The sequence below is a fragment of the Phocoena phocoena genome, chromosome 4, assembly GCF_963924675.1.
Source record: "Phocoena phocoena chromosome 4, mPhoPho1.1, whole genome shotgun sequence".
NCBI classification, from domain to species: Eukaryota; Metazoa; Chordata; class Mammalia; order Artiodactyla; family Phocoenidae; genus Phocoena; species Phocoena phocoena.
The window spans coordinates 79,666,880-79,693,480 of NC_089222.1; the positions used below are offsets into that span (position 1 = coordinate 79,666,880).

The 26,601-nt window shown below is 35.6% G+C and overlaps 1 protein-coding gene across 3 annotated transcripts in view; it reads left to right on the plus strand.

Annotated features, from left to right (window-relative positions):
* The window catches only part of RABL3 (RAB, member of RAS oncogene family like 3), a 38,610-nt gene that overhangs the window by 1,342 nt on the left and 10,667 nt on the right, over positions 1–26,601 (plus strand). For all 3 annotated transcript variants that reach the window (XM_065876452.1, XM_065876451.1, XM_065876453.1), the window contains exons 2-5: positions 4,244–4,335; positions 19,432–19,561; positions 23,566–23,680; positions 25,868–26,018. In XM_065876452.1, the coding sequence (XP_065732524.1) occupies positions 4,244–4,335; positions 19,432–19,561; positions 23,566–23,680; positions 25,868–26,018 (488 nt within the window). The remainder of the gene's footprint in view (positions 1–4,243; positions 4,336–19,431; positions 19,562–23,565; positions 23,681–25,867; positions 26,019–26,601) is intronic.

Sequence of the window (26,601 nt, forward strand, 5' to 3'; positions counted from 1 at the left end):
GGGTGCTTTCTCTCATTTATAATTACCTTTCTATTGCATCTAACAATCGCTTCATGTTACATCTTGTTCAGACTAATCGATTTATTTTTTTCCCAAAAAAATTATTTCCCTATTATAATACATAGCAAATGCTGAATTAGGTGCTGGGGATATAACTGTGGAATCAATGCATTACACAACAGCATTGAATTGGCTTCTGTATTAAATGTGAAAAAGTGATCAGGCAGTTAGTAAGCCTTTTAAAATTATTATTATATTTTAGTTGTAAAACAGAAGACAGAGCTATGCCCACCAGGAAAGTGATTGATCTTGTCACACATTCACTGATGTTAGGCTATATGTGCAAAGTCAGTTATTGTCTTTTTATCAGTTCCCTTTTAACAATGATTTGCTGTCTTACAAGTTAGAATATACTTTTTACATTTCATCTGCCTTTGTATTTAAACTTCAAAGTTTACTTTTGAATAAAGGCTCATTTCCCCTGTGAAATTTTGAGGATTTCGCAAATATATAAAGGAATGACTAGGGATTTAGAAATTTGTTTGTATCCCATAGAGATATTTGATAATTTAGTAAGGAATCCTGAAAGTCTCTCTAACATGCACATACTCTTTTCTCTTTGTTCCTTCATATGTAAGGGATGGGCTTAATACATTACCAGCTCTGTTTGGAGCTGGCATTTATTTGATTATATTGAACTTTTTTTCCCCAGCAAATCAAGTGCATTCTTTTGATCTAAGTTAGTTCTAATGATGAAAACATAGAATCAGAATTTTCCAAAATTCTTAAAGTTAACCACTATCCTTGGCACTTCTGTTGTTCTTACTGTTTAAAGTTCATCCCATGTTAGCTAACTCTTATCACCCAATGCAGTTAATTCATGGAGAGCTATACAATATTATTACATAGAGCTGTTTACTCTGACACAGTTAAGCTTAACTAGAATTTCAAGACTTGTGTCAAGCCGATAACTAAATGCCTAGTTATATTCCTCCAACATAAACAAACCTACATGCAAACACAAAAATCAACAATATGCCCTAAAGGCCATAGATATCAGATGCAATGCAGTAAATAAAATACAAAGCTCACTTTGAGTAGTCAAAAACCTTACGTGCCTGTATGTAAAAAAATTAAAGGAATGAAAGGGAAATCTGGGGAAATGTTTGGTTCAATTACATGAGCAGCTAGTATATGAAGAGGTCATGTAAATTGACAACAGTAAAACCTAGTAGATAAATGGGCGGAGCACATGAATAGATAATTCATAAGAGAGGAAAAACAACTGGTTAGCAAAGATGAACATAATGTGTGTCTTTACCAGAAGGTAAAGAAATGCAGACTAAAACAAGATGTCACTATTTTTTCTCTTATAAGCTAACAAAGATGAAAAAGCAACTACATACTGTTGAGGTGCAACAAGACCTGCAGGCTTATGTGTATGGCGGGTGGCATAGTAACCAGATAAACGTTGTCAATGTATATCAAGAACTTTCAATGTTGATTTCGGTTTACATATTAATTTCACTTCTGGGAAGGTATACTAATAAAGTAATTTTAATTTTAAATGAAAGTGTAAACAGAAATCTTTTCTTAGCATAATGAAAAGTTCAAAGCACCTTAATATAATGAGAAAATGGTTACATAAATCATTATGTCTCCTCTCTGAACTACTATGGAGACATTAAAAATATTTATGAAGATTCTGTAATAACATGGAAATTTTTAGCCACTAAATAAGTACTAATTAAGGCCCTCTCTGAGTACTGGAAATAAAAAATGAGTAAAACCCAGTCCCAGGCCTCAAAGAACTTAACATCAAGCAGAGTGAGTAAACTCTATAAACAAGCAAGTGTAATAGTGTATTTTAAGTGCTGTATAGAAAAATGTACAGTGTACAGCGGAGATGCAGAGGATGGTGGGTGATGTGCTTAGTTCTACCTGTATGGAGTAAGAGAAGACTTTATATCTAGAATGATGCTGAGTCTTGAAAGATTAATTCACCAGGCCAATGAGAGGGAAAATGGAAGGAGAGGATGTGTAGGATATTTCAGACAAAACCAGCTGTGTAAGCAAAGGCTATGTTTCATTGTTTTTAAGTACACTGTGTAATATATTCACAATAACAACCTGCTTATAGAAAAACTCTGCTTATGAATTTAAATCTACATTATTGACAGTAGTGCTCTTTGGGTGATTTATTTTCTTCTTTTTTTCTGTACTTTCTAGATAGACTGTAAATAAAACTTTATAATAAAAAGTGATAGATCCATGCACAGTAATGCACACAAAGAGATCAGCTAAATTTTTGATAACAACTAGTGACGCATAAAGATTCACCAACAATGCTTGTTATAATGGCATCCCAGATATGTTAATTGAATGAGTAACTCTACACATAAATGTACAGGGATAGCTCATTCCCTTTCCTCTTCCTACAGATCTCAGAATACTAGCCCTAGCATTAGTAATTAGATTATCCTAAACCCAGGAGATCTATAAGAAAAGAAAGTGCTGTCCTACTGAATGAGAGAAGATATTTGCAAGCAACATATCTGATAAGGGGCTATCCAGAATATATAAAGAACTCATACAACTCAATATCAAAAAACAATCCAGTTAAAAAATAGGCAGAGTACCTTAATAGACATTTTTCCAAAGAAGACATACACATGAAAAGATGGTCAGCATCTCTAATCATCAGGGAAATGCACATCAAAACCACAATGAGATATCATCTCACACCTGTCAGAATAACTCATCAAAAAGACAACAAATAACAAGTGTCGTCGAAGATGTGGAGAAAAGGGAACCCTCATGTACTGTCAGTGGAATTGTAAATTGGTGCATCCACTGTGGATAACAATATGGAAGCTTCTCAAAAAATTAAAAATAGAATTACTTTATGATCCAGCAGTTCCACTTCTGGGTATTTACCTGAAGAAAACAAAAGACTAATTCGAAAAGATGTATGCACCCCTATGTTCATTGCAGCATTATTTATAGTAGCCAAGATATGAAAGCAACCTCAGTGTCCACAATAGATGAATGGATAAAGAAAATATGTGTATATATACACATACAGGTGGACTATTAGCCATAGAAAGAATGAAATCTTGCCATTTGCGACAACATGAATGGATTTAGAAGGTGTTATGCTAAATGAAATAAGTCAGAAAGACAAATACTGTATGATCTCACTTATATGTAGAATCTAAAAAAAAAAATGAACAAACAAAATGAAACAGACTCATACAGAGAACAAACTGGTGGTTGCTAGAAAGGAGAGGTGGGGAGAGGGGTGAAATAGGTGCAGGGAATTGAGGTACAAACTTCCAATTATACTTAAGTCACAGGGATGTATTGTACAGCATAGGGAATATCACCAGTGGTACTGTAATAGCTTTGCATGGGACAGATGGTTACCAGACTTATTGTGGCGATCATTTTGTAATGTATTTAAGGGTTGAACACCTGAAACTAACGTAATATTGTATGTCAACTATACTTCAATAAAAAGAAAAGACAAGCGCTGTCTATGAAGTTAAAGGGCCATGATGTAGAAGAAGAAGAAGAGTTGTTCTCCTTTTCCAAAAGATAAGTCTGGGCCAAGTGGTTGACTGCTTTCTAAAAATCACTGTATGGGAGAACTGGAATATCTAAATATGGAATTGTGAAATGGTGAATCCCTGTCACTGATAATGTTCGAGCATAATCTGAAAGACGATCTAACAGGGTCTGTGGAAGGGGCCTCTGCATTGGTGGTCAGGATAGAGGAGATTACCTCTAAGATATGTTAAGATTCTACAATTCTAAAATAGGCTGAATAGATGAAATCCTTCCAAAGGAAAGGGATTAGTTTATTTGAAATTGCCCTGGACCAGTAGTTCTCAAAGTGAGTTCCCTGGATCCATAGCATCAACATCACCTGGGAATATGTTAGAAGTGCAAAATCTTTGGGTTCCATGGCAGACCTGTCAAATTGGAAACTCTGGGGACAGGACCCAGCATTCTGTGTTTTAACAAACCCTCCAGAGGATTCTGATGCTAAATTTGAGAGAACCAGTGTCCTTAACCATCTTCTCTTTATCAATGAAGCTTATTAAATCATTGGTATGGTATGAACACCCTTTAAACAACCATGCTTTATATATCATTATTACTGCTTATTCTCAGTCTTACTCTTGCCATAATATATTTCAGCATGTCTTTTAAATGACTAGAGTTCTTGTATCTTTTACAGGTGTTGGGAAATCTTCCCTAGTTCATCTCCTGTGCCAAAATCAAGTGCTGGGAAATCCATCATGGACTGTGGGCTGCTCAGTAGATGTCAGGGTATGTGTTTCTTATATTTTAGTTTTTCAATGCCATATTAAAGATAACTCCTTCAAATTCATGATCCAATTACAGCCCTGTAGTCAAGACTAAGTAATAATAATAGCTGGGTTTTATTAAACACCTACTTTGTGCTAGATACTATGCCCAATGTTTTACATGTCTTTGCTTACTTAGTCTTTTTTAAACTGTAAGATATAGCTACAAAAATTAAGGCATAGAGAAGTAAAGTAATTTGATCAAATTCATTCAGTTCATAAGAAGCAGAGTCAAGATTTGATCCTAATTAGTCTGATTCTAGAGACTTCACTTTTAATTACTATACTGTATATCTAGAGTTCACTTAACATGCTCCATAAATCATTCTGCTCAAGGCTTTCCCACTAAGACAGCCAACTTTTGGCTAGAAATATAGTGTAAAGGCAAAAGCTTCTGGAGCCTTATATCTAGGTCATCTGTTCCACATCACATTTAGGAAACCCAAGTGCAGTTTCCACTGAATTAACTGTCTTCCCAGATATTTTGGTCTTGCTAATTCCAGCTATTCCTGTCCAGGCCTCTCTTGTACTAGCATACCTCTCTCCATTGAGTTAAGAAATAAATAAGGAGGAAATAGCAGTTAACTAGATTGACAGTTATTTTCCTTCAGTTCCTTGAACCTGTTGTTCCACAGTCTGCGATGTATATTGCCACTGATTAGAAATCCTCTGTCAGCCTAAGTGGTATTCCTTTTTAAGGTAATTTCCTCTCTCTAGTTGCTTTAGAAAAAAAATTTTTTTTATAATCTTTGATGTTCTGTAGTTTTGCTAACCTACATCTAGGGGTGGATTAGTTTTTAGTCATCCTACTCAGAAGTTGTACGCCTCGTATATATCTTCATTTTTCAAAATTTTTAGCCATTATCTGTTTGCCTTACCTCTTTCCTTCTATCTTCTTCTTTTGAACTTATATTGGATTTTTGTCCTCCATATCTTTTAATTGCACTTTCATGTTTTCTATTGTTTGTTTCTCCGTGGTGCATTCTGGATGATGTACTCATATCTGCCTTCCAGTTAACTAAGAATCTCTTCAACTATGTGTAATCTGTTTTTTAATAAATCCACTCAGTTTTTTATTTCAGTAACTGTAACTTCTAATTTCCAGATGTTCCTTTCGGTTCTTTTTCAAATGTCAAAATTTTTCAAAATATTCTGATCTTTCATTATATTTTACTTTTTATTTTAATCATATTCAACATAATATTTTATGGTTTCTTTTGGCTTGTTCTATTTTTTTTCTGGGTGGGTGACAGATGTCCTACTTGCTATATATGCAGACTCTACCTCATGGAAATGTACCTCTTGTATGGTTTGTAATTCTTGAAGATGACCACATCTTCAACAGGATTTTTTTTCTCCTCTTCCCTTTTGAAGTCTTGTATGCTGTGTTGTGAGAGTACAGTGCCTTTCATTTCTGTTGCTGCCAGAGCCCTAGCGATTTCAGTGATCCTTGTAATTTCTCAGCTTGGAATTTCCATGCAATCTTGATAATGTAAATTTCCCCCAGCATCTGATTGTGGTTTCCATTTTTTGTGGATCTTTCATCTACTTTCTACAAGGTCCCTGACAGAAAGTTTTTCCTGCTTTCCTGAGCCAGTGGACAGAGTTTTTCCTATTCTCTTTCACTGACTGGGCTGCTCATCAAGGGTCCACATTTCAAGAAGGGAATCTGTTCTTTGTCACTCACCCACATATACTCTTGCCTTAAAAGCTGGAAAACAGACCCCTATTCTTGGCTGGGCACTAAAACTTTGGGAACCAACCCCTGAAGTTATATCTGAATCTGGGTCAGCTCGCATTTCATACTCTAAGTTTTTCCTTCATTTCTAGCATCTGGGGAATTTCCTTTTTTTTTTTTTTTTAAGTGTGTCCTTTTTATTTTTAACAAATATTTTTATGACATTTCTATGAGTTTGAAGTCAAAGGGGACCCGTCTATATCATTTCAGCCTACTATGTTCCCAAATTCTTAGCTATGGAAGAAAAAGAAACTAGATAATGAATTCAGTGGCAACTTTATTTAAGTTTGGGAGACCCAATAATAAGCTCTGGACAAAATTTCCCTTTGGACTTTTCTAGCTCCCTTTCTGTGAGAAAGCTTAACATATTGAAAAGAAACTTAGATTTGAACTCCCACTTCCTGTGTCAGTCGCATATTGCTTTTGCTTCTTAAAGAGAGACTTAGACTAATCAGTTTACTTCTCTGAGCCTTAGTATGTCATCTGCAAATTAGAGGTAAATAATACCTGCTTTAGCCTACAGGTTTGTAGGGAGGATGAGAGAAGCTTAAAAGGTGTGAAGTTGGGCTTCCCTGGTGGCGCAGTGGTTGAGAGTCCGCCTGCCGATGCAGGGGACACGGGTTCGTGCCCCGGTGTGGGAGGATCCCACATGCCGCGGAGCGGCTGGGCCCGTGAGCCATGGCCGCTGAGCCTGCGCGTCCGGAGCCTGTGCTCCGCAACGGGAGAGGCCACGACAGTGAGAGGCCCGCGTAACGCATAAAAAAAAAAAAAAAAAAAAAAAAAGGTGTGAAGTTAAGGTCTAGTGCTTTACAATTTGAAGTAGAAATTGAACTTAAATTCATTTTCCTGCCCCACCCACCTGCCCCTCTTATCTACTCAGAGCCCAGTCTGCTCATGTAATTTACCTTTTGTCTTATTTGGGGTTTTTTCCCCTTTTCTTATTGAATTGGCTAAATCCCCAATACAGTGTTAAGTAGAAGTGGTGCTAACAGGCATCCATGTCTCATTCCCAATCTCACGAAATTTTTAATGTAATACCATTAAATATGGGTTTTGCTATAGGACTTTTTGTAGATATACTTTATCAGATTAAAGTTACCTTCTCTTTCTATTTCAATGAGAGTTTGAACCAGGAACTGGTATTGGATTTTATCAGGTGTTTTTGCATGATAATCATAATTTCCCTGCTTTATTTTGTAACTATGGTAAATTATTTTGATTGATTTTTAAATGTTAAACCAACTTTGCGTTCTTGGAGTAAATCCAACTTGGTCTTGATGTATTCTTTTCATATATCACTAGATTCAATTTACTAATACTTCTTTTTTCAAATATTTGTATCTAAATTCATGAGGAATATTGGCCTATCATTTTCCTTTCTTATAATCTCCTTGTGGGATTTTAGTATCAGGATTATGCTAGCCTCGTAAAATGAGTTGGGAAGTTTTACCTCTGTATCTATTCTCCGGAAGAGTTTATGTAAGATTGGTTTTATTTCTTCCTTAGGTATTTGGAAGAATTCACAGTTAAAAACCTCTGGACCTAAAGTTTTCTTTGTGGGAGTTTTTAAATAACATTAAAGAAAATATGAAAATGACTATTTCTTCTATATCAATTTTGACAACTTATGTGTTTGAAATGATTTGTCTGTTTCATGTAAATTGTCAAAAAATTTGTTTTTATATCCTCTGTTGTCTTTCAATATCTGTAGGATCTGCAGTAGTATTCCTTTTTTCATTTCTGATATGGGTAATTTGTGGCCTTTCTCTTATTTTCTTGGTCAGTCTTGCTAGAGGTCTATCTAGGACCAGTTTGGGGCTTTGTTGATTTTATCTATTACATGTCTGTTTTCTATTTTATTAATTTCTGGTTTTTTCTCTATTATGTCTATACTTTCTTTGGGTTTAATTAGCTGTTTTTTTTCCTAACTTCTTGCACTGGGTAGTTATTTCATTGGTTTTTTTTCAGGCTTCCCTTTAGAAAGCTCTAAGCCTCTAAATTTCTATCTAGGCACAGCTTTAGCTGCCTCTCTGAAATTTTGTTCATTATCATTCAGTTCAAGATACTGTCTAATTTCCATTATGATTTCTTCTTTGACTCATGGGTGGTTTAGAAATGTGCCACTTAATTTCCAAACTTTGAGAATGTTTATTATCTTTTAATTATTGATTTCTAGCTTACTTTCATTGTGCGTAGAACATGTGCTGTATGATTTCATTCTTTGAAATTTGATGAGATTTGCTTAATGCCAATTTTGGTAAATATTTCTGTGCACTTGAAATGAATGCATATTTTGTAACTGTTGAGTGCATTGTTCTAAATATATCAATTAGGTCAAGTTTGTTAGTCTTTTTGTTCAAATCTTCTCTCTCTCTCTCTCTCTCTCGACTGATTTTCTTTGTTGCCTGTTTCATCAGTTGCTAAGGAATGAGTATTATAATCTCCAACTATAAGTGTGGATTTGTCTATTTCTCATTTTAATTCTGCCCATTTTTGTTTATATATTTTGAAGTTGTTTTATTAGGTGTGTTCTAATTTAAGATTGTTTAAACTTCCAGAAGGGTTTAACATTTTATCGTCATGATATATCCTCTGTATATCCAGTAATACATTGTACTTTGAAGTCTATTTTGTCTGGTAATAAAACAGCTAAATCCCACTTTTTCCCCCAGTTTTATTGAGATATAATTGACATATAACTTTGTATTAGTTTAAGGTGTACAACAAAATGATTTGATATATGTATATACTGAGAAATGATTACCACAATAAGTTTAGGTAACATGCATAACCTCACATAGTTACAATTTTTTTCTTGTCATGAGAATTTTTAAGATTGTGTTCACTAATGAATGAATGGATAAAGAAATTGTGTTATATATACAGTGGAATATTATTCAGCCATAAAAAAGAAGGAAATTCTGCCATTTGAAACAACATGGATGGACCTTGAGGGCATTATGCTAAGTGAAATAAGTCAGAGAGAGAAAGACAATTACTGTATTAGCACACTTAGATGTGGAATCTGAAATAACCAAACTCATGGAAACAGAGAAGAAATTTGTGGTTGCCAGAAGTGGGGGTGAAAGGGGGAGAGGGGTAATATGGGTGAAGATGGTCAAAGGTACAAAATTCCAGTTATAAGGTAAATAAGTTCTGGGGATATAATGTACAACATGGTGACTATAGTTAATAGTATTATATTGTATAAACCAACTTATTTTTAGTTAATGTTTTGTGGTGTATCTTACTTCCATCTCTTAACTTTTGTGTTTCCTGTACTCTTGTATTTACAGTATTTCTTGTAAATAAGATATAGTTAAATTTTGCTTTGATAAGCAGTCTGATGTCTTAGGTTTTTTTGGTTTTTTTTGTTTGTTTGTTTGTTTGTTTATTTTGCGGTACGCGGGCCTCTAACTGTTGTGGCCTTTCCCATTGCGGAGCACAGGCTCTGGATGCACAGGCTCTGGACGCACAGGCTCAGCGGCCATGGCTCACGGGCCCAGCCGCTCCGCGGCATGTGAGATCCTCCCAGACTGGGGCACGAACCCGCGTCCCCTGCATCGGCAGGAGGACTCTCAACCACTGCGCCACCAGGGAAGCCCTGATGTCTTAGTTTTTTAATTTGATTCTTGGACCTTGCCCCCAGATATTCTTTTTTTTTTAACATCTTTATTGGTGTATAATTGCTTTACAATGGTGTGTTAGTTTCTCCTTTATAACAAAGGCCCCCAGATATTCTGATTCAGAGTTATACATGATGCCCAGGAATCTACATTTTAAGAAGCACCTGAGACAATTCTGGTGCAGGTGAACAGTGTTTTGAGGAACACTGGGTAGGATGTGGAATCAGTTTTCCAAGTAGATATGGAAGTGCTTAATGACAGGACTTAGAGAGGCAAGACTATGAATCAGATACTGACAGGGAGTTAAAAGGTATTAAGAGTAAGGGAAGAGGAAGGGAAGGGAGTATAGCTAGATGGTCCAAAGCCTCATGCAAGGTATTTCCTATTTTTTAACTCCAGGGTAATTCAAATGTGGAAGAGTGAACAGCATCCATCTGAGAGGGCAGCAGGAGAAGTTTTGTCTTCAGGGTAGAGGCTGACATCAGTTAATACAATGAGGTTGAGGATAAGAATATAATGGAATTTTATATAATCATGGAGTAAGTTTCTAGGAGAGAAGTGGAAAGATTTGGAAGAAGGAAACAATTGGGATTGAATAATGGGTAGAGGAAGCAGAAAGCAGTTTGGGAATCAGAATATGAGAAACGAATTAAGGACCCAGAGTATATGGTAACTGAGGATAACAGGTCTTGAGTGTAGCTGGTAGCAAAATTTCCAAAAGAAACTTTGTCTTAGCAGCCTCCTGTATATGAAGGTAGAGACTCGGGGTGTATCTGTAAGGAGTGCTTCTACGTATGTCCCAGATTGCAGATCAATATGAGTTTAGTTAGTTCCCAAGAACCCTGACCAAGTTTTAGAAGTAACAGTAGCGATTTCCTTTGGAAACTCCTGCTTTTGAAGAAAGTGAAATTGAAGTTCCCTTGAGTTATCTTATGAAAGACTGCTGACTTTTGAACTCCCTCCATAGTTCCAGGGAACAGTGGGGAGGACGTAAAACTGCCCAAAGGGAGACTGGAATAAAGGCTACAGTAGTCGAAGACAAGTGTCATGTAATAATGTGACGGATTTTACTGGAATGAGTGTGTTACTGACTTCTTTAAAGCCAGACTGGCCTGAATTGCATTACCGTGGAAGAGTTGGGCATGTGGGGCTGAAAGTGATCTTGCTCTTATTACTCTTCATTGAATTGGGCTGGTTGATCTGTCTTCTTTGAGAAAAATGCATTTCTTGAGTGACAACATAAGTAAAAGGCATTTTTAAACGATAATCTTAAGGTAAGTTCTGATAGACATGTAAATTATATTGACTGTTGTAATAAAGTGAACAGTTCTTCCCTCTAGCAAGGATGATTAAATCTGATAAAGCCTTTACCTAAATAACTTGAAAGAACACTTTCTGCTGTAGCAGCTTTTATATTGCAATTACAGCTTCTGTGTTACTGAAACCTGAAAGGGGATCTCCAGAATCAGTATAGATCCATAAATACACACTCTTCAGAACTCTTAAAAACAGCTGCCCCGTTTAGCTCATTTCACATCCGTTAACAGCCAACTAAAAATAGAGATGGTAAAGATGATAATGTAATTGTTTAATTTCAAGTACTGGGTGAAGCTAATAAGCTTAAAGTATGTACTCAGTAATTATTAACATTTTGGATTTAGTATGCAGTGCAGAGGTGTTCATAACTGAACTGAAGGGAAGAGAGAGAAAAGTTTTATTTTGTGGTATTCTTCATTCATTGCTGTGTTCTAATTTTGTTGCCCCAAGTCTAATGGGGCCAATATAAACGCATGGCTATGCTTAATTATGAAAACAAAACTTACAGAATTTAATCTTTTCACGAATTATAAATAAGGAAATTGATTTGTCATTTCTAGTTCACTTTAATGGGATTTTTAATTCTAATTTACACATTGCACACAATCAATATCTATTGAATTCCTCTTGGGCAGCATAACAATATACAAGCACTGGGGAGAAAAAAAAATTTTTTAAGGGCAGTCTTCCTACCACTAAAAATATGAGGTGGGAACTGGTAGGTGGGACAAGGTCTTTATATAAATGATCTTTAAAATAATGGTAATAATAAATGATGGCTAACATTTTTTAGTGCTTACTTTGGCTAGGCACCTATTTTGCATACTAATCCACAAGCCTTAATGCCCAAAACCCTTTGAGGTAGGTACTATTAGCTTCCCTATCTGACACATGAAGTAGTTGAGGCACAGAAGTATTAACTGACTTGTTCACGGTCACAATGCTAATAAGTGATGGAGGTGGAATTCAAACCCAGACAGTCTGGTTCAGAAACCTGTGCTTTTGATCACTACTCTGTACTGCCTTTTGTTCCAGAATGGTATTAAGAAAAGGTATTCTAATGCTGTCAAATACAGTAACGACTAGACTCACATGGAGATTTAAATTTAATTTAAATGAACTAAAATTAAAAATTTAGTTGCTTGGTTGAACTAACCACATTTCGAGTGCCCAGTAGTCACATGTTGCTGGTGGTTACCATATTTGACATTTGCATCATCACAGAAAGTTCTGTGGGATAGCTCTGATACAGAATATAAGTGTTCAAGCGAGAAAGTAAGTCGCTTGTGAAGAACAGAAAATTATACTGAGTGTTAATGATTGAATGGGCAGCCTGGGCAACGGACAAATGTACTATTCCTTAAGAAGAGGGATATATATTACAGGTGGAAGAGAAAGAAGTGATAAATTTAGCTCTGGACATGATGAAGGGAGGGATCTGTGAGCTATCCAATGTCTAGAAGGCATTTGACGTGTTGAAGCTCAAGAGAGAATTCTGAATTGGAATTATCTGTATAGGGATAATCCTGAACCATGAGAGCTGATGAGGTTTTCAGAAAGGAAAATTTAGAAAGAGAAGAGCTGAGGGAGAACCTTGGGGTATATTTAGAGAGTTGATGTTGAAAAGGGGGTCAGAGAAAGATTGATCAAAGAGATAGGAGGGATAGCCAAGATGATGAAATACCGCAAGAGCAAAACAGAGATGAGAATTTCATGAAGGAGGGATTGATTTTTAGTATGAAATAATACAGAGATATAAGGACTAAGAGAAAAAAAATTGGATTTGGTGACGATGAAGGTAGTGCTGACCTTTGAAAATGCAATGGAATGTTAGTGGCAGAAACCAAATGATGTGAGCAGGCAGAGAGGAAATAGAAACAGGAGTTTAAATCAGTCGTTTAGAGGTTAAATAAAGGAACAGATGGGTACAGAATAGAAGGGGAAAGTGAAGGGTTTTTTAATTTATTTTTTTATTTTTATTATTTTTATAAATTATTTTATTTTATTTATTTTTGGCTGTGTTGGATTGCCGTGTGAGGGTTTTATCTAGTTGTGGCGAGTGGGGGCTACTCTTCATTGCAGTGTGTGTGCTTCTCGTTGTGGTGGCTTCTGTTGTTGTGGAGCACAGGCTCTAGGTGCACAGGCTTCAGTAGTTGTGGCGCACAGCCTCAGTAGTTGTGGCGCACAGCCTCAGTAGTTGTGGCTTGTGGGCTGTAGAGTGCAGGCTCAGTAGTTGTGGCACACGGACTTAGTTGCTCTTTGGCATGTGGGGCAGGTGGGATCTTCCCGGACCAGGGATCGAACCCAAGGTCCCTGCACTGGCAGGCGGATTCTTAACCACTGCACCACCAGGGAAGTCCAAGGGTTTTTTTTTTTAATAGAGGAAATGAACTTGGCTGAAGGCAGAACAAGATTACTGGTAAGGAAGAGGCAATTAGCAGACACCTTTATGATATTATTCATTCATTCATTTATTCATTCATTATATATATTGCATACCTCCTGGGTATCAGACACTGCAAAGAATTAGAAGTACAGCAATGAATGAGACAAATTCAATTCCTACTCCCCTGGTACACTCTCATTGTTGACTTTTTTCTATCCTTCTGTCTTTTCTCCCAACTCTCTCCTAAGACCTCCTACCTTCCTGACTCTCTTTAATAATAGTTCTGCAGGCACACATACTAAACCAAACTTACTAGAGAATATCTACATCCACTGCTCTTTCCTGATGTGTATCATTTTCTTTACTAAATTTGTTTCTCCTTTTTAAAAATTACACACAATGAATAAACTCTTCAAATGAGACAAAACCTTTTATACTTAGTCTTGATTTGATTTCCAATAAAAAGTTAAGAGGTGAGTAAATGAGAAGTACCAAAGTTACAGTATAGTTCCTTTTCCCATTTGATGATCAGCACATACTTTTGCTACCTGTTGAGAAAAATCCTTCTTTATATAGCTGTAAAGTCTGTAATGACTTTAAATATTCATTCCTTGATGACCTGATTTAAATATAAAACACATTTCTTATAGTTTGGCATTACCCCCCATCATGTTGGGCTCTTAGTATAGCACCGACGTACCACTTATTGTGTCAAGAGCAATACTTGTTAAAATGTCAAGCTTTCCCTTGGAGATCACTCACCCATATAAAAGATATTATGTCATAGCTACGAGCTACAAGCCACGGTTAAAGTTCTTAGGACTCATTACATTTGAATTAAGTAAAACTTAGTTTAATTCACCAGTTTGGAAAGAAAGAAGGGTACCTTCTCTTCTAATTCTGGAAGGAAACATGAAAAGATTTAATTAAGGAAGGTATTTTGTGGTGAAGAGTACAGATGAGTGGGTGAATCTGGCTTGGGAGTGTGTGTAGCCAAAAGGGAGCTGGCTAGTAGACTTGGTACATTGCAAGGCTAAGAGGGCATGCTACCTGGAAGTTGTATTACATAGTGGCTATTCTGGAAGGAGTTACAGTCTGTTTACAGTCTGTAAACATTAGACATTTGAAATAACTTTAGAGAAAAAAAATGATGTACTTAAATTTTTGCCCAGCTTAATTATGTATGAGAATCTCCTAGAGAGCTTTCTTTAAAATACAGATCCTTGAGCCCCACCCCAGAAGCTTCAAGAGTTGTCCAAGAATCTGTATTTTTTAAAATAAGCCTTCCTATTGGTTCTGATTTAATTTGTTCTTAAAACTGTACTTGAGAAGCACTGGAATTCAGTAAAATAATAAACTGAGTATAGTAAAACCTTAGAGGATGACATATCCTGAATTTATTCCTTGATTTAACTAAACATATCAAAGCATCTAATATGTGCCAGGTATTATGCTATGTTGTAGGCCTACCAAGATGAATAATATGGTCCATGCTTTTAAGCTCAGAGTCTAATAGAAGAGATATCAGCAGATAAATAAGACAGTGTGGTTAGTGAAATGATAGAACTGTGCAGGATGTTATGGGAGCAAATAAGAAGAGTACCTAACTGGCCCTGATTGGTTTTGGAGCCAGGGAGGGTGGCAGGATCAACAAAGCTTCACTAAAGTAGTTGAGCTTTTTGATACCAGGTAACTGACCCCTTATAATACCTTGTATTGTTCGTTTCAGTTGTTTTGCTTAGAAATCTTGATAATATAAATTATAAATTTCCTTGCTTTCATAAACAGAATTCATGTAGTTTAACCTTTTAATTGATGACTTAACATTTTCACATATTATCAATTATTTATGCCTCATAGCAAAATAGTGATACCTTTTATCACAGTATACAAGATTACTTTCTATTATCCACAATGGTCCCCAACTGCTGTGATTTTGCTGTTGTCATTTTTGTGTCCTATCCTCTTTGTTGCCAGTCTGCTAATTGTCTTATCTTAATGTCAATGTGGCTATCTGTAGAATATCTTATTTACTTAAAGTTTTCCTTGGACAAAAGGATTTGGACCAAAAAAAAATGTGAATAAGTAAAAAGTATGAAGCATTCTGTTAAACATATATTGATATATGCATTTTATGACATCTATTTTAACTATTCAGCTATCTTGCTTTCTGTTATTTCAGAGCCATTTGATATACAGAATATAACTTCTATAAGCAAAGAAACTGAGACTCAAAGATATCAGGGATAATTAGTAGCAATCAATGAATATAGTCTAGGCTTCCTGATACCAAGAGTTCCATTGTATAAAATGAGTAATTCTTAACTAGAGGTTACAGCAAAATCATTTGGAGAATTGTTCAAATTATGCATGCCAAGGACTGGACCCCAAAGTTACTGATTCAGTAAGTCTGACATGTATATTTCTTTTTTTTTAAGGACTTTTTTTTTCAGCTTTATTGAGATATAATTGACAAAAGAAGTTGTAAGATATTTAAAGTGTATATTGTGATGATTTACTATATTCTTACACATTGTGAAAGGATTCCTCCCATCCAGTTAATTAGCACATCCATCACCTCACATGTTTATTTATTATTTATTTGGTGAGAACATTTAAGTTCTATTCTCTTAGCATGTTTCGGTTATACTATAGAGTGTTATCAACTACAGTCACCATATCATATATTAGGTCCTCAGACCTTATTCATTTTAGAGCTGAAAATTTGTACCTTTATACCAATTTCTCCCTATTTCCCCCACCCCTGCAACCCCTGGCAACCACTTTTCTATTTTCTATTTCTATGAGTTTAACTTTTTATTTAGATTCCACATATAGGTGATAGCATGCAGTTGGTTTTTTTTTTTTTCCTCTGAGTGGCTTGTTTCACTTAGCATAATTCCCTCAAGATCCAATCATGTTGTCTCAAATGGCAGGATTTCCCCACCCCCCCACCCCCCCACCCCCACCCCGTGGCTGAATAATGGGATAATATTCCATCTCATGGCTGTATATCACATCTTCTCTATTCCTTCATCCATTGACAGACACTTGAATTGTCTTCATATCTTGGCTGTTGTGCACAGAACATGGGAGTGCAGATATCTCTTCAGTATCCTGTTTTCATTTCCTTTGGATATATACCCAGAAGTGGGCTTGCTGGATCATATGGTAGTTCTATTTTTAACTTTTTGAGGAACCCTCATTCTGTTTCCATGGTGGCTGAACCAATTTACATTCCCACCAGTAGTGTACAAGGGTTCCCTTTTCTCCACATGCTTACCAACACTTGTTATCTCTTGTCTTTTTGATAACAGCCATATTAAGAGGTGTGAGGTGCTATCTCACACTTTTGATATTCATTTCCCTTCTGATTAGTGATATTGAGCACCGTTTCAGGTATTTGTTGACCATTTGTCTTCTTTGAAAACATGTCTATTCAGTTCCTCTGCCCAATTTTTAAATTGGGTTTTTTGCTATTGAATTGTATTATTTCTTTATATATTTTGGATATCAACCCTTTATCAGATGTATGATTTGCAAATATTTTATCCCATTCCATAGGATGCCTTTTCACTTTGTTGCTCGTTTCCTTTGCTGTGTAGAAGCTGTTTTATTTGATGTAATCCCACTTGTTTATTTTTTGCTTTTGTTGGCATGTATATTTCTAAAAAAAAAAACCTTGAAAGATTCTGATATACACTCCTGAACCACCATATTATAATCTGGCTCTTGTCTATATTCTAATAGATAAGGTTGCCATATATCAGATTTCGTTTCTGAAATATAAGCAGTAAATTCTTATAGAGTCTAGACCATGAGAAAGAGAGAGATTTTGGAGTTTACTCTGAGTGAGAAAGTCATTGGAGAGTTTTGAATTGAAGGGGGATATGATCTAACTTTCATTTTAAAATGATCACTCTAGCTACTATATGGAGAACAAATGGAGGGTGGTGGGAAAGTGAGTCAGTGAGGCTCTAGTGGGGAAATCAGTTAGGGGATGATTACATTAATTCAGGCAAAGAGATAGATAGAGGCTTTGAGGGTGGTAATAGTTGAGATGGTTTGAAATGAACGGGTTTTGGATATTTTTTTAAGGCAAAAGCAACAGAATTTGCTGACAAATCAGATATGCAGTATGAGAGGAGTTAAGTTTTAAGTTAAGAGTTAAGTTAACGCTTAAGTTTTTGGCCCTTCAACTAACTAGAAGGCTAGAATTGCCTTTTACTGGATCAGAGAAAACTGGGAGAAGAATGGGTTTGGAAGGAAGATTGGGATATTGTTTTTAAATATGTTAAATTTGAGGTGCCTGTTAGACATCCAAATTGTAGTTAGGTGATATGGTAGTCTGAGGTTCAAGGGACTGCTCCAGGATGTATATAAATTTGGAATTCATCAACGTATTTATGACATTTTAAATCATAAGAGTAGATGAAATTGTCAAAAGAGCAAGTGTTGCAAGATATCCAAGAACTAAACCTTGGAACACTCTAACAATTAAGAGGGTAGAGAGATGAGGACAACCCAAATGGAGACTGAAAAGGCTTAGCCAGTGAGGTAGGAAGAAAAGCAGAACAGTATGATATCCTGTAAGTTAAGTGAAGAAAGTATTGAAAGAGGAGTGATTAGTTTTATCAGATGATAGAGTAAGATGGAAACTATTCATTGATTGTTGGATTTAGCAGTGTGGAAGCCATTAATGACCTTGATAAGGAATATTTCAGTGGGGTGACTGGGACAAAAGGTGTGACAGGAATGAGTTCAAAAGAGAATATAAGGAAAAGAATTAGAGACAGTTGAGAAGAGACAACTCTTTGGAGGGCTTTTGCCGTAAAAAGGAATAGAGAAGTGGTTTGGCAGCTAGAGGAAGACATGAGGTCAAGAGAAGGTTATTTTTTTATTTTTTTTTTTGCGGTACGCTGGCCTCTCACTGTTGTGGCCTCTCCCGTTGCGGAGCACAGGCTCTGGACGCGCAGGCTCAGCAGCCATGGCTCACGGGCCCAGCCGCTCCGCGGCATGTGGGATCTTCCCGGACCGGGGCACGAACCCGTGTCCCCTACATCGGCAGGCGGACTCTCAACCACTGTGCCACTAGTGAAGCCCAAGAGAAGGTTATTTTAAGATGGGAAAAATTATGGCATGGTTGTTCGCTGGTGGGAATTATCCAACAGAGAGGGAAAATTTGATGATGAAAGGGAGAATTGATAGAGCTACCTCTTTGATAAGAAAGAAGGGATGGGATTTTATGCATAAGAAGGAGATTTGACCTTAGAGACACAGACAGTTTATCTATAATAGCTGCAAGGAAAGCAGATTATATGGGTACAGATGCAGGGAGTGGATAGATAAGCAAAGAGCAGGTTGTAGAGTTCTCTTCTGATTGCTTCTGTCTCTGGAAGCAAGATTATTAGCTGTGCTTGAGGACAAGGAAGAGAGATTGGAAGTTTGAAAAATAGGAGTAAGTGTGAAATAGTTACCTAGGGGAGGAAAAGAGGAAATAGACTATGGAACTGATTGAAGGAGAGCTCCAAAGGTAGACTTGAATTTAAAATGAATCCAGTTAGCTTGAATGTATATTTTTCTGAACATTACACTCGCTAGCTGGGTTGCAGACATGGAATACAGGAAAAGGTGGATATAATCAGGGCTGGAGTTTTGTCTAATGAATACTATGTGAGGGAAGGGTAGAGGAGAGATTAAAATGACAAATAGCAGAATTTATGCTTAGTTAGGAAGGAAATGAAGGTTTGGAAGTGGAAGGGGGGACTTTGGAAGGTGTTAGGATCCATGAACTATAGGGACCTTTGGGGTCAAAGATTATTATTAGAGTTGGAGTGTTAGAGAGAGGAAGCTGCAAAGATAGGAGGTGGTGATTAGAGAGTCAGAGGGTAAGCTACTGATATGGAATGTTCAGTGCTTTAAAGTGGAATGAGGGTGTTTATGAGTTTTCTTAGTGGCTATAATAATTATTTTGATGGATTGATTTGTTAGGTTCATGACTACAAAGAAGGAACCCCAGAAGAGAAGACCTACTATATAGAATTTTGGGATGTTGGAGGCTCTGTGGGCAGTGCCAGCAGTGTGAAAAGCACAAGAGCAGTATTCTACAACTCTGTAAATGGTAAAACATTTTTTATTTTTACCATATATTAATGGTCTCAGATCATCTGATGAGGAATGCTGGACTCATCTTAATTTAAGAAAGATCTAAGATACCCCCAACTCTTAATTTAAATCTGCATATCACATTCCAGTTCATGTTTTTTAGATTCTAACTATGTATTTCAGAACATTAGATATTTGCTTTGTCTAAGTGTTTCTATTTATATTATTGTCATAAACTAAATATTGAGAGATAGTTTGGGTACTCGACATAAAACATGGAACCTTCCAAAACACTGTCCCCTGGGAGTCCTGTTTCTTCAGTCAACTGAGTATATACCATTAGGAGTCCCATGGTCTAAGCCAGATGTCCCAGAGATACTGAGATTTTTTTTCATCTGCTCCTTAGAGTCCTGTGTAATTATAAAAGCTGCCTAAGGATGTTTTTAGGGGTGCAGAAATTTCATCCAGTTACAGATATACAAACACCTGGAGCAGACTTCCAGGTAGAGGTGTGTAATAGGACATAATTACAGTTCATAGAGTGCCTACTCTGTGTCCAGGAACTAAACTACTGACACCTGTGATTTACCTATAGAATTTTTTTATCTTCTCTTTAATTCATTTTTTACCTTTTTTTTTTTTACTGTGAAATATAATTTCAACTTCTCTTTGATTGATGTACCAAAAGATTTAGTATCTTACCCCTTCCTTTCTGGTAGATGCTTAGCTATTAATTGGCCTTCATTTATACTATGCTTAGATCTCATTCTATATTAAGTAAGCATTGTAATTATTCAGTACCATCTTCATTACTTATATTCCTCTTTCAATATCTTATCCCATATCATAAGGTGTTGTAGATACTTCAAAAAAGTAGAGAAGGCTCTTGCCATTGGATGCATACTGTAGAATACAGGATGAGTCATGTTAGTTCAGACCTATGTCACATTTAGCTCGGAATTCTATCTGAAAGTGTCACAATCTAATTGAAGAAACAAAATATTCATAAATGAAACAAAACACAGTTTTAAGATGGTGACATTAATATATGACATCATAATGATACATGATAAAGTACATGTTAATGGCATATATTAATAGAATGTATATAATTGAAAAAACAGTAAGATAAGACTGGTATAGTATTAGGTGACTTGCTAAAGAGCAGGAGAGAAAGAAATGAAGCCTGGTTTAGATCTAGGATCAAGTGATAAACTTGGATTATATCAGTCAAATGACTTGTCAAAGTTGATATCAATCCAATTTGGCAAAGAAAAGTTTGGATAAATAACACTTTTTCTGTTTAGATCTTTTTGACAAAGAGTTAGGATAAAAATTATAAATAAATAATAAAGTTAAAGACCATTCAGATCCTAGAAACTTTATGGAATTCTGAGTTGTAAGCTTAGTAAGTACTGAAGAAATCCATCTAAATCCATATTTATTTGGTTATCTTTTCTATACCTTCTCTCCATTAGTGATTTGTGTCTTCCTTAAATATTATTGAAGTAATTTCATATATCCTATGTTAGTTTTACAAACAAGACTGAGAGATATTCCTGTTTCTTAAAAAAAAAAAACTCCCTATTAAGAGCAATCTTAATAGGGACTCACAGACATAGAAAACAAAATTATGGTTACCAAAGGGGAAAGGGAGGGAGGGATAAATTAGGAGTTTGGGATTAGCAGATACAAACTACTATATATTAGATAGATAAACAATAAGGTCCTACTGTATAGCACAGGGAACTATATTCAATATCTTGTAATAACCTATAATGGAGAAGAATCTGAATATATATATATATATATATATATATATATATATATATATATATATATATATATATCTGAATCACTTTGCTGTACACCTGAAACTAACACAATATTGTAAATCAACTATACTTCAATGAAAAAGAAAGAAAAATCAGTTTCTGTGTTCTTCGAGCCTACCTCTGGAACATTTCTCTTGGTAGAAGTGTTCAAGGTTCTTTACTCCATCTACCATCCTTAGTTTTCTAAGAAACAGAGCATAAGGATCACTCCATTCAAATACAGTCTATTCTTAGCAATAACTTCCTTCCCTCAATACCCTACCTCTTCCCACTGTGATGAATGAGGCTGGTAATCCCCAAAGGAAACCTGTAAAATGTCTCTACCTCTCTATTTTTAAAGATTTAGAACATATTCTGATCAGCTATCACCCTGACTTCTTTCCTTTGGGCCTCACTGTGTCCCATCCCTTCTAGCTCATAATCTACAAAGCAGGAACTCTCAGCCCAAATGAAAGAAGGAAAATAAGGAAAAAGGTGCTCAATGCACTTAAAAGCTCAAAAGCCTTAAATAGAGATCCTCAAAAAATAAACTCCTCCCTGTGCATCTAATAGCTCATTTAGGCCTTTGTAATATTTTCACTCTCCCAACCAAACCCACCCATAGTTTTGTGGTATTTATACCTAGGAAATAAGGAGAGGAGAAGTATCTTCCACTCCCTTTGCCCTGAAGTGACTTTATTCTGTCTTCCTCTAGTCTTTTACTGTCAGAATACTTGATTTCAAATTCCGCTACCCCACTTACCATGTGATCTAGGGTAAGTTACTCAACCTCTCTGAGCCTCAGTTTCCACATGTGTAAAATGAAGATAATAATTCTTACCTCATAGGACTGTTCTGAAAATCAAATTAGATGCCAGACGTAAAGCACAATATTTACCACATAAATACTGAATAAATGTTAGCTATATTCTTTAACGGTAGCTATTTATTCCTTTTTTAAAATCTATCCTTGTTCACGTTTCCTTAATGCCTAATAGAGCCCCTCATTGAGGAAAGTAGAGTGAATGCAGTTGGACACAGGGGCAAGTGTCAGATCTCTATTTTTTCCAGATCCCAGGAGAGATACAGATTTATCTGAACTAACTGGAACTAGTCAACTATAATTTGCACAAGCACCTTAGTTACACAATGTCTGTAAAAACTAGAGGAGCCAAATAATTCTAACTCTTATGCCCTTCTTTTTCAAATTTACATATCTTACATCTTGAAGATGGAAGAATCATCAGTTTCACATTCTCTCTTCACAGTAGAATCTGGGTGATATAGGCAAGGGTTGGGGGTTTAAAAGCCTATTGTCTCTTGATCACAAGATGGTACCCTAAATTTCACTAGGCATTAAAGCTTTTCCTTTTTTGTCAATATCATATTGTAATAACCTGCTTTACCTTTCTGTCTAGGATCTTAACTGATTCTGTTTAATTGTATTTCTAAACCTTATTACATTTTGCTATTTTTCAATCTCTTAAAAGTCCATCTGTTTTCTACTATTCATACTTCTTGACTATCTTTTCCTACCTCCTTCTAGTGGCATATTTCTTTTGCTTTGTTAACTAGATCTCTTACAGGTAGAGCAAGCTTACATAGCTAGCCGTTAATCCGAAGAACTAAATGATTAGACTTTTGAGTTGATTAGGTTCAGGTGATCTACAAGAAAACCTCTTGTCAGCTAAAGAATAGGAATTGTATCAAATTAAATCAATACCATTTTAATAAATTTTTATTATTAAATATTTTAATGAGTGTAAGTAATACGTGTATGTATGATGTCTATGACAGATGCATAGTGTGGAAAAAAATAACCTTTTTGAATGAATATAATCTCCTATATCCTTGAAGTAGTTTTGATTCTTTTTATTGATGAAGTAGTTCTGTAATTAGGACCAGGCAGAATAGGCACTCATTAAGTGTTGAATGAAGAAAAAAAGAAAAGACATTCTAAAAGTTTAATGACATCTGTCAGCCCTTGTAGAATTTTTTAAAAGTTATATAACTGACAAAGAAAAGCTTTTAGATAATTATTTTTAAATAATTATTTGCAAGAACTTACAGAGGAAATTTTAAAATAATTGTGTCTGAGTTTGTTAGTCGTACCAAAATGTATTCAGTAAGCAACCTAATGTTTTGCCAATTGTGAAATGAAGAGGAGTTGTTACAATATTGACATTATTTTCTTTGGTTATTTTAGGTATTATTTTAGTCCATGACTTAACAAATAAGAAGTCATCCCAAAACTTGTATCGTTGGTCATTGGAAGCTCTCAACAGGGATTTGGTGCCGACTGGAGTCTTGGTAACAAATGGGTAAGCCCAGATTACTTCACAGTTGGTTTGAAATGCTATAGCAATACCAGGAATGTACCCTCCAAAATAACATTCTGTAAAATGTTTGATTTGCAAATATTTTCTCCCACTCTGTAGATTGTCTTTTCATTCTCTTAACAGTATCTTTCACAAAGCAATAGTTTTTCATTTTGATGAAGTCTAATTTCTCTTTTATGTATTATGTTTTTAGAATCATGTATAACAACTGTTTGCCTAATCCCAGATCATGCAGGTTTTCTCCTGTGTTTCTTCTAGAAGTTTTACAGGTTTTGGTTTACTTTTAGATCTATGATCTGTTTTGAGTTAGTTATAATGTGTGAGGGTTTGGTTGAGGTCGATTTTTGTATATGAATGTCCAATTGTTCCAACATTATTTGTTTCTCTGAATCCTAATCTTCTTCATAATGGTAGTTAAATATAGTGGCCTGAAAGATGCAAGGTTTTTTGTTTTTGCCTAAGTGGTACAGAGCATATAATACAATACCTGGTTATCTGTCTCTTTGTGATGTTAAGGTGTTATCAGACTTATCCATTCATGATAAAATTCCCCATTTGCTTTTTACCTAATGATTTAAAAAGAAAAAAAGGATTTTGAGATCAAATTTCAAATTGGATATAAGATTTAATGAAAGAAAGTGAGAAAAAGGAAAGTTAAAAAGAGAAATAAGAGAACAGATTGTAAATATACATATATTATGTGCAACATATATGTTATGTTACATATATACAATAAATATATATGTTAATGTACAAGAGATTATGAAAGACTGCAAGTGACAAATGTGTATCAAAAATGATGTTTGATAAAATATATACAAAAAGTTGTATGTAAGCCAGAGTTAGAGTATAAGGGGAAAAAAGTCCTAAAGGAGGGCACTTTCAAAACTTTATTCTCTAATAAAGCAAATTTCAGTTTTGGACCATGTCTCCTAAGTCAACATTGATGTTAGTAAGAAGAATCAAAGGCCTTGAACTCAAACTGTTGTTGGCTTTGATGCAGTAATTAGGATGATAGTATTTTTATGAAATAGGAGGTAACATAATTCAAAACAATTTTGTTCCAAGTCTGAACAGTAACTGAGGCTCTGTAAGGTTATTGTGAAGGGCAAAAAGATTTGGTAAGTTCTTGTGCATGGGCGCACACACAAACACAATTTAGATTATTCAAAGAGAAAGAAGAGTGATGTCAAAGGAAGGAAAAAAATTATGCTCACCTGGTTTGTATTGATTGGGTTATGCAATATTGATTTACTGTCATAAGGTGTTGCAACCAGATTTTGCTGACTGTTATAAACTGAGCTTATAATATGTCAGAACTCCAAATCTGTTTCATTTCTCACATGTGAGTAGAATTTATATTAATTGAACAACATTGGGCTCTATGTTCCTTTCAGTAATAGAAAGACAGTGACCCAAGGCCACTAACCCTAAGTGATTCTTACTACCTGTTCTGTGTCTCCCACAGCTCTCGTGTCAGGACAAACAACTATTTGGTACTTAATTCTTTCCTTTTACTATTCATTTTGCATTTCAGTTGTTTCTTTCCCTTTCCATTTGTTGAATCCATCTTTCCCCAGGCTGTAGCATCACCTATGGTTGATTTATACTGGCCTTCAGCATTCCTATTTCTGATTTTCCTAAAATGATCTATTTTTCTTTACTATTCATAGACAGAAATGAGTATGGTAGGTGTAAAGCTTATGCATACCCCAGGAGGTACCCAGAAGCTTGACATTTTCCCCTCTGGCAAAAGGCGTGACTGCCATGGTAGGTAGGGTACTGGGTTTTCTCTCCACGGAGGTTTGAATCCACTCTCTGCATCTACCCAGAAAAATTCCTGAGCTGTTAGCCTTAGAAGACAGAGCTTTGGGAGAAGTCAAGTCAACCTACTTTCATATACCTGGTGGGCACTCAGTTTATTCAAGTAGTCTGTAAAGACTCATGGGACAAATTTTGAGTAGTTGAATTAACAATTGGAACTTGGAAGATGGCGAGGATTGATTGAAAAAATGAACAACTAGGTGGGAGAAAAGTAAGTTTATAGGTAATGGGTGAGCAAGAGTCAGTGAAGTATCTGTAAAATAGTGCGAGTAGTTGCATTTAAATATTACACATCTACATCAGAAAGGTAAATTCTATTCACCTCTTCATTATTATTTATCACAGGGATTATGACCGGGAACAGTTTGCTGATAACCAAATCCCACTGTTGGTAATAGGGACTAAACTGGATCAGATTCATGAAACCAAGCGCCATGAAGTTTTAACTAGGACTGCTTTCCTGGCTGAGGATTTCAATGCAGAAGAGATTAATTTGGTGTGTATTTTTTACTAATGCATGTTTGTATTATTATCAGGTAAAGGCAAAACCAAAGACTTCGAAAGTTCTGTATTCTCACAGAGGAAGCTTTATATTTGAAATCAGGCATTTGGGTTCTAGTCCAAAAGGTAATGAAGATTGGAGCCAACATAGATTATGAGACGGGCAAAGCCTCCTTATATGCTGACCTGTTGGAATGTTCAAACTTTGTTTTATTCTTGCTTTAGAAAAGCCTCTTAGCTTCTTAAACTACAGAATTTACCTTAAAGGGTAAACAAGTATGTAAATGAGAAAATTACAAACTGTAAACTAGGAGTGCTTCATAAGCATTAGTTTATATAAACTAATGTATAGTTAGTAATGTATAAGCATTAGTTTATACAATGGATTGAGTCCCTTCCTGAGACATTTAGCTCAATTAGAACTGGACATTAAGAAGGCTAGAAAAGTTCTCATATAAGCTAGTTAGTGTTGCCTAGAGAATGATCCTGGCCAGCAGCTTCAGTCATGGTTTGTATGTCATTGTTCACAAGTAGGATTTCTGCAACATATCAACGCACTGGCATTCCAGACGTGGTGG